This window comes from Ascaphus truei, chromosome 1 (assembly GCF_040206685.1).
Source record: "Ascaphus truei isolate aAscTru1 chromosome 1, aAscTru1.hap1, whole genome shotgun sequence".
In the NCBI taxonomy this organism is placed as follows: Eukaryota; Metazoa; Chordata; class Amphibia; order Anura; family Ascaphidae; genus Ascaphus; species Ascaphus truei.
The window spans coordinates 501193879-501208796 of NC_134483.1; the positions used below are offsets into that span (position 1 = coordinate 501193879).

The 14918-nt window shown below is 42.6% G+C and overlaps 1 protein-coding gene across 1 annotated transcript in view; it reads right to left on the minus strand.

Moving 5' to 3' along the window:
• Window positions 1-9169: 9169 nt before the first annotated feature.
• The window catches only part of LOC142472113 (proton channel OTOP1-like), a 73614-nt gene continuing 67865 nt past the window's right edge, over window positions 9170-14918 (minus strand). Inside the window, exons 6-7 of the mRNA XM_075578903.1 lie at window positions 13099-13997; window positions 9170-10023 (exon numbers count right to left, since the gene is read on the minus strand). Coding sequence (XP_075435018.1) covers window positions 9850-10023; window positions 13099-13997 — 1073 coding nt within the window. The 3' untranslated portion in view covers window positions 9170-9849. The remainder of the gene's footprint in view (window positions 10024-13098; window positions 13998-14918) is intronic.

Genomic DNA, 14918 nt, shown 5'->3' on the forward strand with positions numbered 1-14918 from the left:
TGAAAATATTCAAACCATGTGGTGAACAGTCCAAATCAAAGTCCTTTAGCAATGGGGATGGAGGATGAACAAAATGCAGATTCTCTCCAAGACGTGACGTGATATATGAAAAAATAAAGAGAAAAGATTATAGTGCAGTATGTCAGTATTGTGGACATAAAAACATATAACACTAACAACATATAACATACAAGACAGACTCACAACAACAAGCCAGACAGAAAATAATAAAAAAGCTATTTATTAACAACTAGTGCAGGAATCTGGAGGGTGTCACACATCAATCCGGGGGGGGTAAAATCGTTACCCTACTCACAGAATGGAGGATGTTTGAAAGCAGTAGGACTGGAAACACTTTCTGTGGATCCAAGATGGCGACCGGAGCTCTCTCTCTGGCGTCCCCACGTGTGGCAGATGCTGTGTGGAGCTTCAGGGACGCAGGAACAGTGATGCTGCTGCGCGGGCGTCGCGTCACGCTCTCTCCTCCTGCCGGTCTCCTATTCTCCTGCTCTCCTGCTCTCCAACCGGGCGGTGTGCTCCCCAACTAAAGGAATCAATTGCTTCTAAAAACGGACCTTCCCAACGCGTTTCGTGCGCATGCGCGCACTTCTTCAAGGGATGTAGCTACCCCTGAATCTGGATACTTTATATACACACAGTCCACTAGTCCGATTGGTTAATATTACAATTGGCAATAAGTTAACTGTATGACTGCCAGAATGGAGGTAGCAAACAGAAAAAGCCTGGCTAAACATACATACAATGATTAAGACAAAACAATACAACATTAAAACATTAAAAAACTTCTAAAATGTTTAAATAATGAAAGGAGCTCACAGTGAGGGAATATGTTATAAAAAAGCCTTCAATTCAAAGTCTATATTTAACCCCCTCGGTGAGAGTGTCTTCAATTCATAAATCCAGATGACACTGCTCTCAATATATACTCACAAACGTGTGAGGTTATTCAGGCACATAAAGGTATCTTTTAAGGTATTGTTGTTAGTCCTTCAGTCATCAGGAGATACAGCAGTCAATGCAGCCCCATACAGATGTACTCCCAGGAACCTTAATCAAAGATACGACTGGACATAGTGCAGACTGTATGTATAATTTATGAAGATAAGTCAAAACAAGTTTACACTCACATGGTTTTAAATAAGGATAAGCATTTAGATCTCGATGGATCTCTCCGGCCGGGTGAATGGTGTTTCAGCTCCCCCTCTCTCGTGGCGTGCGTTTCACCGGTGCGTTCCAAACACCGGAAGTGATGTCATCCGCCGCGTCCACTTCCTGGGGTTCCGGCCGTCTCAGGGATAGAGCGTCACTCTACGCGTTTCACCACATAGGTTTCATCAGGAGTCCTGATGAAACCTATGTGGTGAAACGCGTAGAGTGACGCTCTATCCCTGAGACGGCCGGAACCCCAGGAAGTGGACGCGGCGGATGACATCACTTCCGGTGTTTGGAACGCACCGGTGAAACGCACGCCACGAGAGAGGGGGAGCTGAAACACCATTCACCCGGCCGGAGAGATCCATCGAGATCTAAATGCTTATCCTTATTTAAAACCATGTGAGTGTAAACTTGTTTTGACTTATCTTCATAAATTATACATACAGTCTGCACTATGTCCAGTCGTATCTTTGATTAAGGTTCCTGGGAGTACATCTGTATGGGGCTGCATTGACTGCTGTATCTCCTGATGACTGAAGGACTAACAACAATACCTTAAAAGATACCTTTATGTGCCTGAATAACCTCACACGTTTGTGAGTATATATTGAGAGCAGTGTCATCTGTATTTGAGTTTATCCATTTCACCTTAACAATATTGCACTATCACCATTGTATTTTATTTCTTTTTTACATATATTGCGCTTCCCGGACATTTCATCGCTACTATTCTACATTAGGATTGACTGAGCAAACCTCAACTGGGTCACAGCTGCATCATATATTTGTATAAGTATCACTGTACTATTTATAGTATTATTATTGGTTATATCTGATTACTTAGAGCGCCACATTTTGATAAGTTTCCTTTGTATGCAATTCATAAATCCAGTATGCTTCCCGCATACTGGCATGATTTAGTCTATTTCCACCTCGGGGGCCAGCTTGCACCTCCTCAATGGCCTAACACCTTAAGCCTGTTCATAGGGTTCTTATTGTGGCATAAAAGAAAGTGATGGGAAACGCTATGTGTGACTAGTCCTTTTCTTATATTGTAAATATGTTCATAGACACGTCTCTGATAGGAAAGACTAAGGGAGTAAACCCAAGTAACCTGATGCTGCTAAAGTCTGGTATAACTTAGAGTGGGATTAAACCAACAGTCCACTAGAGAATATATATAGCAGATCACCGTGAGCATCAAATATGGAAAAAGATACACTATAAGAACTCACCCTGGGCGGGGGGCCCGTTGTGCAGACTATGGCCGGGTGCGGAGGATGAAGCATCCAGGGACACTCCACTCGCGGGCCTCTTTGCGCCACAGCTGTTGCCCTTACCCGCCCGGTGTCACTGGTATCTCTGTGTGGTTAGCAGTAAGCTTGCCACGATGCAATGCGGGTGACCCGCTGGAGTGCCGTCGGCGGCGTCTTGTCGATCCTTGCACGTGCAGTCGGGGTGTCCTCCCTCCGTGGTAACGGTTTCACAGGGTATGTGTGGGATCCCGCTGGGTGATCGCGCTCACGCTGTTTCCGGCTAACGGAGGAGTGCTAGTGCGTCTCTGCAAACCCTGCGTTCCGGCGTGTCCACGTGTGTGGGGAAGGAGTGATGACGTCAGACCTCCAGACGGGCGAATCTCGCGGTGAAATGCCTGCGTGCTCCAGCCATATAGTAGACAAGGTGAAAGTGGTGAAGAGGCGGTCACAGCAAAAAGTCAGGTTCAGGAACAGTTGAGGTTAAAAGCAGCTTTATTAGTACATGCTGTACATCTCAGAAGGGGGCACTCTGACGCGTTTCGTCCCTCTCCGGGACTTTATCAACTTATCCACAGTGGCTACGGAATATCCCAAAGGGCCAGCTAGTACGTCTTAAACGCAACTGCACTGATGATGAAACATTTAGGACACAGGCAAGGGATCTGAAAAATAAATTTATCATGAGAAAATACTCAGAAGATCTTATTGATAAAGCATTTGATCAGGTCGATAACCTTCAAAGAGACACTTTACTCAATTATAATGTAAAGAAAAAAGAGAGAACTGAGAAATACAATAACCAAGTTTCATTTATCACTCAGTACAACGAAATGGCCCCAAAAATTAAGCACATTTTGAATAAATATTGGCCCATTTTACTTAAAGATGAAGATTTGGTGGACATTTTGCCCAAAAAGCCAAATATAATATTCACAAGGGCCAATAATTTAAAATCGAAACTAGCCCCTAGCTGTCCTATCAAACAGCACAAATCAAAACAGATAGGGAACATTATGGGTTTCTTTACTTGTGCGAAATGTGTGGCTTGTTCCTTCAGTAAAAATGCTAGGCAATTTACATCTATGGTCACCTCTAAGACCTACCCGATAAAAACATTTATTAACTGTCATTCAACTTTTGTAATTTATCTGCTGCAATGCCCTTGTGGCTTGCAATATGTTGGCAGGACGGGGAGATCCTATCAGAGACGTGTCTATGAACATATTTACAATATAAGAAAAGGACTAGTCACACATAGTGTTTCCCATCACTTTCTTTTATGCCACAATAAGAACCCTATAGGCTTAAGGTGTCAGGCCATTGAGGAGGTGCAAGCCGGCCCCCGAGGTGGGAATAGACTAAATCATGCCAGTATGCGGGAAGCATACTGGATTTATGAATTGAAGACACTCTCACCGAGGGGGTTAAATATAGACTTTGAATTGAAGGCTTTTTTATAACATATTCCCTCACTGTGAGCTCCTTTCATTATTTAAACATTTTAGAAGTTTTTTAATGTTTTAATGTTGTATTGTTTTGTCTTAATCATTGTATGTATGTTTAGCCAGGCTTTTTCTGTTTGCTACCTCCATTCTGGCAGTCATACAGTTAACTTATTGCCAATTGTAATATTAACCAATCGGACTAGTGGACTGTGTGTATATAAAGTATCCAGATTCAGGGGTAGCTACATCCCTTGAAGAAGTGCGCGCATGCGCACGAAACGCGTTGGGAAGATCCGTTTTTAGAAGCAATTGATTCCTGGAGTTGGGGAGCACACCGCCCGGTTGGAGAGCAGGAGAGCAGGAGAATAGGAGACCGGCAGGAGGAGAGAGCGTGACGCGACGCCCGCGCAGCAGCATCACTGTTCCTGCGTCCCTGAAGCTCCACACAGCATCTGCCACACGTGGGGACGCCAGAGAGAGAGCTCCGGTTGCCATCTTGGATCCACAGAAAGTGTTTCCAGTCCTACTGCTTTCAAACATCCTCCATTCTGTGAGTAGGGTAACGATTTTACCCCCCCCCCCCCGGATTGATGTGTGACACCCTCCAGATTCCTGCACTAGTTGTTAATAAATAGCTTTTTTATTATTTTCTGTCTGGCTTGTTGTTGTGAGTCTGCCTTGTATGTTATATGTTGTTAGTGTTATATGTTTTTATGTCCACAATACTGACATACTGCACTATAATCTTTTCTCTTTATTTTTTCATATATCACGTCACGTCTTGGAGAGAATCTGCATTTTGTTCATCCTCCATCACCATTGCTAAAGGACTTTGATTTGGACTGTTCACCACATGGTTTGAATATTTTCACTACTTTAATTGGCGCCGACATTATCTTTTTTTCTTTTCATGCTAAGTTACTGACTGTACAGTTAGTCTTTGTCTGGCTGCCACTGTTTATTAATTGTCCCAATAGGGGTTTGTGATTTTTAGCGCTGTTTTGCACCGTCTTTTCTGTTTTTAGGTTAATATACATCGCAACAAAGATTTACACCCTCTTCTGGAATTTATTAGAGCTAAGGGTTCACGAACGAACCCTATAAGGACTGAACAAACTTTGTCTTTTTGGCGGAGATACAAGGGTGGCAACTTGTGCCCCTAGCCAGGAATTGCTACACGAATCCTTTAACGCACCCATTCGCATGCGTGCAGGGAGGCTCAAAGACTTTGTTTCATTCCAAGGACATTTGTTTTCGTTCCACCATCCCAGTAAGTGTTTTATTGAGTGTATTTTGTGAAGATTCTGTGTGTTTGTCTGAAAAGAAATAAATTACAATTTATTTAACTCAACTTGTGTGCTCAGTGCAGAATCCCGGTATTATTTGTGCATAAGTCTTGGCCTCCTGTGACGGGGTGTGTTTGGGTAGAAGGGGGCCAATGTTGCGGGTAACCCCCGAAACATGCACTGAGGATTCTCCCTAGATTCCTGAAGACATGAGGTACACAGACCACCGGATAAAATCCTCCCTAGAAAGCAGTTTGCAGCACACCGCCAAATCTCCCTGCATCAGCACAGAACGAGGCACTAAGACAGGGCAGGGAACTGGGTTACTGTACAGGTCCCGGTATATGCCCAAACCCCAGAATTCAGTGAGGGGTTCTGTACATCTCTCACCAGGGATAAGGTGAAGAGAGTTATCAGGGTTTAAGTTAAAGTGTAGAGTGTTAGCTCTGCAGCCCAGTAATGTCTGTCTCTGTGAGGCAAGTTTTTCTAGCTTCAAAATGAAGCCGGTTGCTTTGCTATTTCGAACAAAGCAACTTTGAAAAGCCAGCCCTAGCTGTGAGCCGCCGCCAAAGACTCCCACCCGCCTCCATGTGAGCCTCCGCCGAACCCTCCCACCTGCTCCCCCACCCAGTGAGCCGCCGGCTCCCTCTTTCATCCCCTTATCCCCTCTATCCCTCCTGCATCCATTGACCCCCTCTCCTGTCTGATCCCCCCTCCCTCTCTACTGCACCTACTGATCGCCTCTCGCCCTCTACTGCACCCACTGATCCCCTCTACTGCACCCACTGATCCCCTCTCCCCCTCTCCTGAACCCACTGATCCCCACTCCCCCTCTACTGCACGCACTGATCCCTCTCCCCCTCTACTGCACGCACTGATCCCCCTCCCCCTCTACTGCACGCACTGGTCCCCCCTCCCCCTTTATTGCACCCACTGATTGATTTTCCCCCTCTACTGGAATCACTGATCCTCCCTCCCCCTCTACTGCATCCACTGTTCTTATCTCCCCCTCTACTGCACCCACTGATCCCCTCTCCCCCTCTACTGCACGCACTGATCCCCTCTCTCACACACACACAATGACTGACAAACACAGACACACTGACTGACACACACACACGGAATTCAGCTACTATAAATATAGAAGTGCAAATAGCTAAAACACACGTTCTAAGTCAAACTTCTTTGCATTTTGGCACTGAAATTGTGTTTTGATTATTAATTTAAAATATCACCATTACAAATACAATTTTGGTGACAAAACAGTGACAAAAGACAAAGAAGTTTCACTTAAAATGTGCGTGATCAGCACACGCACAATTTTTTTGTTGTTGTTTTGTTTTTGAAGTTAAACTTCTTTGCCGGGACCAAATCGCATTTCAAGGAGACGGAAGTAGGGTATGGAAGTGACGTCAGTGCTGGCAGATGAGGGCGTCGGTCCGCGCATGTGCAGAAGTGGCCCTCACCAACACTTACCTCCCAGTTACTGCATGCCCACAGTCCTCAGCGGCAATCACCAGAAGTGCTGTCTCAGCGTCCATCTCTGCCAACGCATGCGCATAATACAGCGGCTCCATCTGGCAGCGCATGCGCATAGATTGGAGGCACCGTGAGCACATATTAACAGCGAGAGTAGCCGGCGACTCTGATCACATGTGCAGTAGCCGTCAGCGCGCATGCACACTAGGTGTCGGCTCGGAGCACATGCACAGGTACAACACTTGCCCCTCCCCACTCTAGTGAACTGAGACACATACACACAGACACACACAGAGACACACATCCACACACACAGAAACACAAGCACACAGAAACACACACAGAGACACACATATAAAAGTGCAAATATCGTCCCCTTATACCTAGCGGGACACACAGACATTGGTAATACATTTACAGTGTTGCAGCCACTATTGGTGTGCAGAGCTAGCACTCTATAATCCCCCAATATGGCTCAGGGGCACCCAGCTGAGCATAATACCTTTATTTATTGGCCTGGGTACCCCCTCACCGTCACACCTAACAATACCATGTGCACCAACCTCACACCTAGTCTAGTGGACAGCGCTGTCTCACACATTGGGGTGGATACGGGACCCAGAGGACACGGTGTTGGGAACACGGTGGTGGGATACAGCTTTGCAAGGCTTGGCGGGTAGCTGTACCTCCTTAGCATTCCTTATTGCTGTTTATGATCTAAGTGTTGTGCTGATTATACTGTTTCATATGCTAAGAGTAAAGTGTTATTGTTTTACCACATTGGTATGTATCATTCATATATGTTCCTTCCCAGGGTTGTCCCACATAGTTAGGATCCCACGTAGGTGGAGGCGCTGTCACCTATCATTCCAGGCACACCCCAGGCTCCCAGCGGCGGAGGCTCAGACCTCCTGTGAGCCACAGCTAAAGCACCACACACACCGTAGTTGCCTTATCACCCAGGGGGTGGGGGAAAGTGCGCTACATCTATAACTGTTACATACAGTCATAATCATTCATTATCTCTATCTGTCCATGAAATGTTTGTAAATTGAATGAAGAGAAACGGCTGTCTGTGAATAGGTATTACTGACTGTGCACTTCTTTAACCCAGGTTATGCTGAATAACTGCATAATACGGCAGGAATATACTTATCGGTTTCCATGTTAAAATGGACATGAAGTAAAAGCTAACACTGTGCTCATTTGCATGTCATTTCCCAGAATCCCCAGCTGCAGTGGAAGCATTGTATGCTGGGAAATAATGGTGAAAAGCAGGCTGCAGACCTGTCTGAGACATATGAAGTGATATGTTTATTTACTAAATGTAATGTATAACCTCTGTTTATTTAATGTACCATGTACAGTATTGTCAACAAAACTCTGTGCCCAGGACATATTTGAAAAATAAAGATAACTCTCAATGGAGTATTTCCTTGTAAAACATTTTATAATTAAAAATAAATTCTTCCCAGAGATAACACAAGTGTAACCCTGTGTAGTTTTGGGGTTATAGGTCTTTCTCCTCCTGTGCAATAATCCCTAGTAAGGGCAGGTTTTCCAGGAGTAATCATGGGGTTTTCCCCCACACACATGTGTTGTGTATTATTCAGTGAAGGTAGTGACATCAGGCTTTGTGTCCAATTATAGTGACACAGGGGTGGTGCTTACTGAAACTATTTAATACACAGCATTTCTTGAATTTAGCGAATGTCTCACCCCTCATGAGTGAGACTAGTCTGACCCAACAAACTGCCAGGGCTCTGGCAGGTAATGTGGCCCTCCCTTAGGGGAGAGGTGTGGGAGACTAATTCCCCTTACTCCATCAGGGAGTAAGAGAAGAGCAAGGACAGCTTCTAGGGCCCTGACTAGGAGTGGTGTCCAGGGACTTCCTTTGGGTTGGCAACCTACGATAGTGGCTGAAGACCGGCCACAATGATGGGCAGTCTGACAGTGTCTGTTGTAATAAAGGATGCCATGTATAAAGAACGCTTCTGTCCTGATTGTGGAGTCACTCAGGAAGAAGGTGCACACAGAGGTTCTCTTTCAGAGACTCCTCCCTACTACGCTGGGGGTCTGGAAGAGATGGAGGCGCTGTACCATAAGTGAGTATGTCTCAGCTATACCTCACGAGCCAGTCTTGATGCCATCCCCAATATCATTGCGGGAGACTCAGGGATTCTGTAAGCCAGCAGGTGCACCACACTACACCTTATGTAACATGGGTTGGGTTCCTGGAGATAGGGCTCATATGAGATTGGGCCGGGGGAAACACTGTTACACAACATATCCAGGTATAAAGTAAAATATCATAGTGTTTCCCCCTATGTTTTAGTGGCAGTGTTGGTGCAGAATATCACAACATGAAGCCTGCTACACCTACAGTAGACATCAGTTAGTTAGAGATTGGCAGAAACTATGTCAGCTTTAACCATAAGAAATCTGTTAGATCAATTACCACATTGATTTTACGAAATTGCATAGAAAAGAAATTACGACTGTATAGTAAATCTCTTGCGAAGGTGGATCATATGCAATAGGTAAATTCATTACGATTTATTACCATGTAACATATACATATACATTTCATAAGTAAATTAGCAAAGATCAGGAAGCAAAAAATACTGTACATTTTAGAAACTACTTACAGTAAATCTACACTATATAACATATCTTAAATAAGGCCCAAATATTTATGTATTTAGTGAACACATAATTCAGATAAATTAACAATAGGAATATTCGCTGTAAATCTGACTGAATGATGATTTGTGAACAACTTCACAAGTGGTTCTTACATTTTTTTTGTAAAATTTCACATTGTCAGAAAACGAGAAAAACATTTGTCAGAATTTTGCACATAAGAGAGAGATAGATGGAGACAATGCATCGAGAGATACCTGTGAATACACCTAGGACACCTGAGAAAAAATATATTCTTTATCTCTCTATCTCTTCCATGCAGAAAATCCCAATCTGGACTGTATAGCCAAAAATTGCTTTGCAAATCTTGGTGAAATGGTCAAAGATTCATGAAATTTTCTGCGGACCAATAAAAAGGCTAATTGTCTATGATTTGAAAACTTGTGCACATCTCTATTTATAATGTCAAAATATGGCATGTACATAATAATTATATGTAAACACTACTGATTCAATAACACACAAGATCTCTAACTCCTATACCTCAATCATTTTCTATTAGTATTATCCTATTTTACAATAGACATCAAAAAGTGAGTAGGCTGAATGCATTCTGTAGAAAATAGAGAAGGGAAGAGCAATATCGATTATAATAAACCATGGTGTAAAGCCAAATACGATTGCTTCCAGTCCATTATCATATTGTGGGCGGCATCCAAATGCTGGTGGAATCCAGAGCTGCAGAAGAAAAGATCTATTAATACCATTCCCATTTTTGTCAGCCTCACTGTTATCTTGTATATGACACTGTATCACTATGTACTATAATACCGGATTACTTAGGATCCAATTTTTGTTGTCTTCTGTTTAACAAGGTGTAGATAAAGTAATGTAGGTGGTCTGTTGAAAACAGGTTGGATAAAGAGTACAGTATACTTATTCATTTTTAACACATTAGTACATACTAGTACACATATTGCATATGTAACATGGTTAGTCCACCCTGCCTCTCTTTGCCCTCCTGTCACATAAGTCCTTAGCAGTCTCTAGGCAGTGACAGGCAGTCTTGTGGGTAATTTACCCACCTTAGGCTCCTCCCTGAGTGTCAGCAGAGGTGACACTGTGTGTAGCCTATCAGGGTACAGATCTTGAGCCCTCCCCTTCTGGTTCCTCAGGGAGGCAGTGCAAAAGTTAGTGAGTGCTCTCCCACCTTTCCAAGAGAGTGGAGGTGTGTGGCCTGTCATCTCCCCTGGGAGAGAGAGGCCAGCCAGGCCCTCATGGCTGGCTGGCTCAGAAATATCTAAGGCTCCACATTAGAAGAGCCAGAACCATCCAGAGACCTGGGATTCTCTGAGAACCCTGCATCCGCTTTATGGATAAGAACTGCAGTGACTGATAAATAACCCCCTTTCTTTTCTACATACCCCTGCCTGAGTTTCCAGTCTGTGGAGCAGGGGTGCATATGATTGCTTTAGTGGGGACTGCCTCCAGAAACCCTTGAGTCCACTGAAGCTGGAGGCGCTAAACACCAGAAAGAACATCAGAGGTCACCAAAAGCCTGTTCTGGTCTCCATCCCATCGCAAACAGCTCAGCTCTCGTGGACCCTCACAGGTACGACGCACCACAACACCTTGTAGCTTAAGCAGTATCTCCCAGAGGGTGGGGGTACATGTGTTACAATTGTAGGCACTGCTGAGATCAGTACAGGCTTACAGGACTTTTGCAGCAATGCAGTGCAGCAGTTTAAAAGGGGATTTTAACAGCAGCAGCAGGATGCAGAAGGGAAATTGCACTGGAAAATATCTTGTGGTAGATCACTGCTTAGTAAATATGTGGTAGAGTGCTACAACATTTAAATTATTGAATAACTGTAAATATTCATCAAATGGGTGTATACACAAGTTGGGCATATCATGGATTTATCCTTATGAAGAAATATAACATTCTTCCTCTGAGAATGCTGTATTATGAGCATGCTTGCTTGGATTTCACAAATATTACAAGATATAGACATGCCACACTTTCACGCCTTCAGGCACATGCAACATGACATGTTTCATTATAGGACTTTGTCTAGGGAATACTTATCAAGCCACAGTATATCCGGTGACACAAACTGGGGCATTGCCCTAGGTGTGCCATCTTTAGGTGGCACAGCTGGAGGGGGATCTTGGCTGAACCCCCGGGTCCCCGTGGAAAGCTGCATCCAGTACAGTAGGTGTATTGAAACACCTGCCTCTGTGGCCCCCATGTACTATTTTCTAGTTGACAGAGGTAATGGAGTGCACCCCAATATCCATTTATAGTGCTGTATAGCACTCTGGTTCTCTGCCTCTGACTCTTGGGGTACCTCCCTATCCCCTCCCACCACTTTATGATCCACTGACCCTACGGCCTCACCCCCTCAGGGATCTGGAGTGAGGGACGGCCCAGGCTGGTTGATCTGAATTAGTGGGCCAGAGAAGACCACCCTACTTGGCAGTGCCTTACTAACATCTATGACAAGCATAAGGGTTAACTCCCACCGTCCTCATCATAGGGCAACATTCCAAAAGAACCAAACCCTGAAACCCCACCCCTTCCCAACACACAGACACATTTAAGACCGCCTCCCCTACCCTTCTATAAGAATGGTTTATAGCACTATTAGCCAAACCTGGCTATAAAGGCTTTAAGTCCTTGTCCAAATACAAGTTAGACAAAAAAATCAACATAAAAAAAAAAAAACATAACCATATATGTAAAGAGAGACTGATTCTGTCTACTCTTACGGCACATCTCTTCCAGACAGATGTGACAGATGTGCTCCGGTAGGATTCACACTGAAGCATTCTGATGTAGCCCCCCCCCCCATGTTAATCCCAATGGGTCATTTGTCTGATTTCAGAGATTCCGCATGCACACGGGACCAGAACCGTCCCCGTGGCGGAATCTGCGCCGACTGCGCGACCAACCATTGTGGTACATCCGTGAGTAAAAAGACAAAGGAAGTTTCTGTTCATCAAAACTTTGGCAAAAACCAACACCATAAAGACATTCCCAATTATACCAATGGACATCTTCTCATTTAATAAATGTGGTGCATCATTTTTAAACCAGTTTTTTCCTTGTGTTGGAGACCGGACACTTCAATAAATGTTCACTTTTGTCTGTAATTTCTTATAGAATGCAAACGATAATAATTTAGCTTTATTTGCATATTGTATGGTGTTTCTAATTTTTCGAATGCTTACTGTACTTAGTTGTCTTGTCAATTATGAATCTGTTTTCAGAAATCCGATACTTCATAACTTGTTCTTTTATAGTTATTACAATATTTTGTAACAATGATTATTGTATTCTTACAAAAATTCAAAACAAAGAGCATTTAAATGTGTATTTTTTTTTAAGATTTACTCTGATTGTGTTCCTCAGGCATACGAGTTTACATATTTTATAACTTAAAATATTGTTATTTGAATTTCTAAATATGTGCCTAAGGGCATATCTTTTTAAGTATCCCATACTCAGATACAGGGGTACGTTGTGAATAGACATTTGTTTATGCTTACTACTAGATAATTACAATAGATATTAGGTCATTCAGCTGTCTAACATTTTAATCTTGTCTGTAACTATTACATACACCCATAACATATATTGTCTCTAACTGTCCATGAGATGTCTGTAAATATAACTTTTAACCTCTGTTCATTTAACGTAACCATGTATTGTCATCATAACTCAGGGCCCAGGGTATACTTAAAAATGAGAGGTAACTCTCAATGTATTCCTTGGTTAAACATTTTATAAATAATTTTAAAATAACTTACCGAAATATTGCAAAAGAACAAGACAACTGTAATATTTCTTAATACAAATGTCTTCATGTTCCATTGTGGTGGGGCTGTGTCTTTGCTTGGCATGATATAACCAGGAGGACCAACTGAATTAGTCTCTTGTTTCTCATCATTGATGGCATAACTGTCTTCTGATGAAATACTCTCATCCATGACTGCTTCATTATGAATTTCCATGTGCCCAATGTCAAGAGACACTGTGATTTCTCTTGTTATAGTGGATATTTCCCTGTTAATGCTTTTGTCAAGGTTACTTTTTTCCTTATTGATATATATATATGCAATTATGAAAAGGTTTTGTACATATATTTCAATGATGATTAGCAATGAATAAGGCAAATTATACCAAGTATAAGTTGGATGGCTTTCAGCAAATATAACTGCCAGGATAGATCCCCATGAGATAGCCCAAGAACCACAGGCAGAACCGACCAAAAGCTCTGCATCTAGTTTTTTAGCAGGGCTTGTCTCTTCAGCCTTAGACCTAATTTCCAGTTTATATATTATAAGACCAATAATTGAAAATACGGACATTATACTCAACATAACCATTGCATACAAATAATAAATTGTTAGTGCTGACTCACTATTACTTTTTGAGCGTCCAATCCTGAACAGATAAATTACAACAATTCCAATTGTGGTGATCAAAACAATGAGTCCAACAAGGGTACCAGCTATTACACCTTGGAACTTGAAGTGTTTATCATGCTGATGGTATCTGATGTTACTCCCAATATTTTTCCACAGGACATACAACATGGCGGATGCTAAAATATGATACTCAATGTTGAATGGGTAGATGTAATATATTCCTTTGGAAAATTCATCACATAGATTAGTAGAGCAGTTACACTGTGGGGGCTTTTCGTCTGAAGGAAAGAATATGAAAAAAGCATAAGATCAGCGGCATATTTCTTTAAATACATATTCATTTCAATATATATATACATGACACAATAAGGTTAAGATAAGTAGAAACATTTTGACTCAACAATTCCACTATTGAATGAACTATAAAGACAAGCATTTAAGAATCAAACAGTCACTGAATCTCCTTCAGTCTCTTAAACATCACACAGGTATTAAATCAACAGATAATGTCCATTGACATGCAAGTCACCGAATTAACTGGACACATTCTTGAGTACATTTTTGGCTTTATGGTTAAAATAAAAGACAAGCCTCTATCCAATGTGCTATGAAGCCACTTCTCAGTGCTAGAGAAAATAATTTTCTCAATTTAAAGCAGCACTCAACCATACTCCTTTTTCTAACCAATTTCTTTACACCATGGAAACTGGAGGATCCCCCGGAGCTTAACAGCTCTATTTTCTCCTCTGGAGATCACCCCGGTCGGTACATGAGACACTTACCGACAAAGTTATCATGTTTAAATCTCCATCCAGGAAAAAAAATGACCTCAAAGTCTCAGACCAATAAGAAGTCACTAATATTGAACGGCTATTGAGATCCTCTTTTAAAAAAAACAGGAAGTAATAGCGGTAACACCACTGGTAAGTGTCTCGGAAACCAGGGGGTCCCCGGAGCTGAAAATAACACCGTTTGTTTTTGAAGAGCTCCCCGGTACTAATCTTATAAACAAAAAGGTAGGTTAGTTGGGTGGGATTGCTGCTACAAATTAAGGAAATTAAAATCTTCTCCAGCACCAGGAAGCAGCTCCCCGGAATATTAAATAAGGGTCTTCAAGTGTCAATTGAACTAAGGTCTAACAAAATCACAGCGGTAATATTTATTGCAAAGAATGGTTACATGTGGGATGTGATATTTCT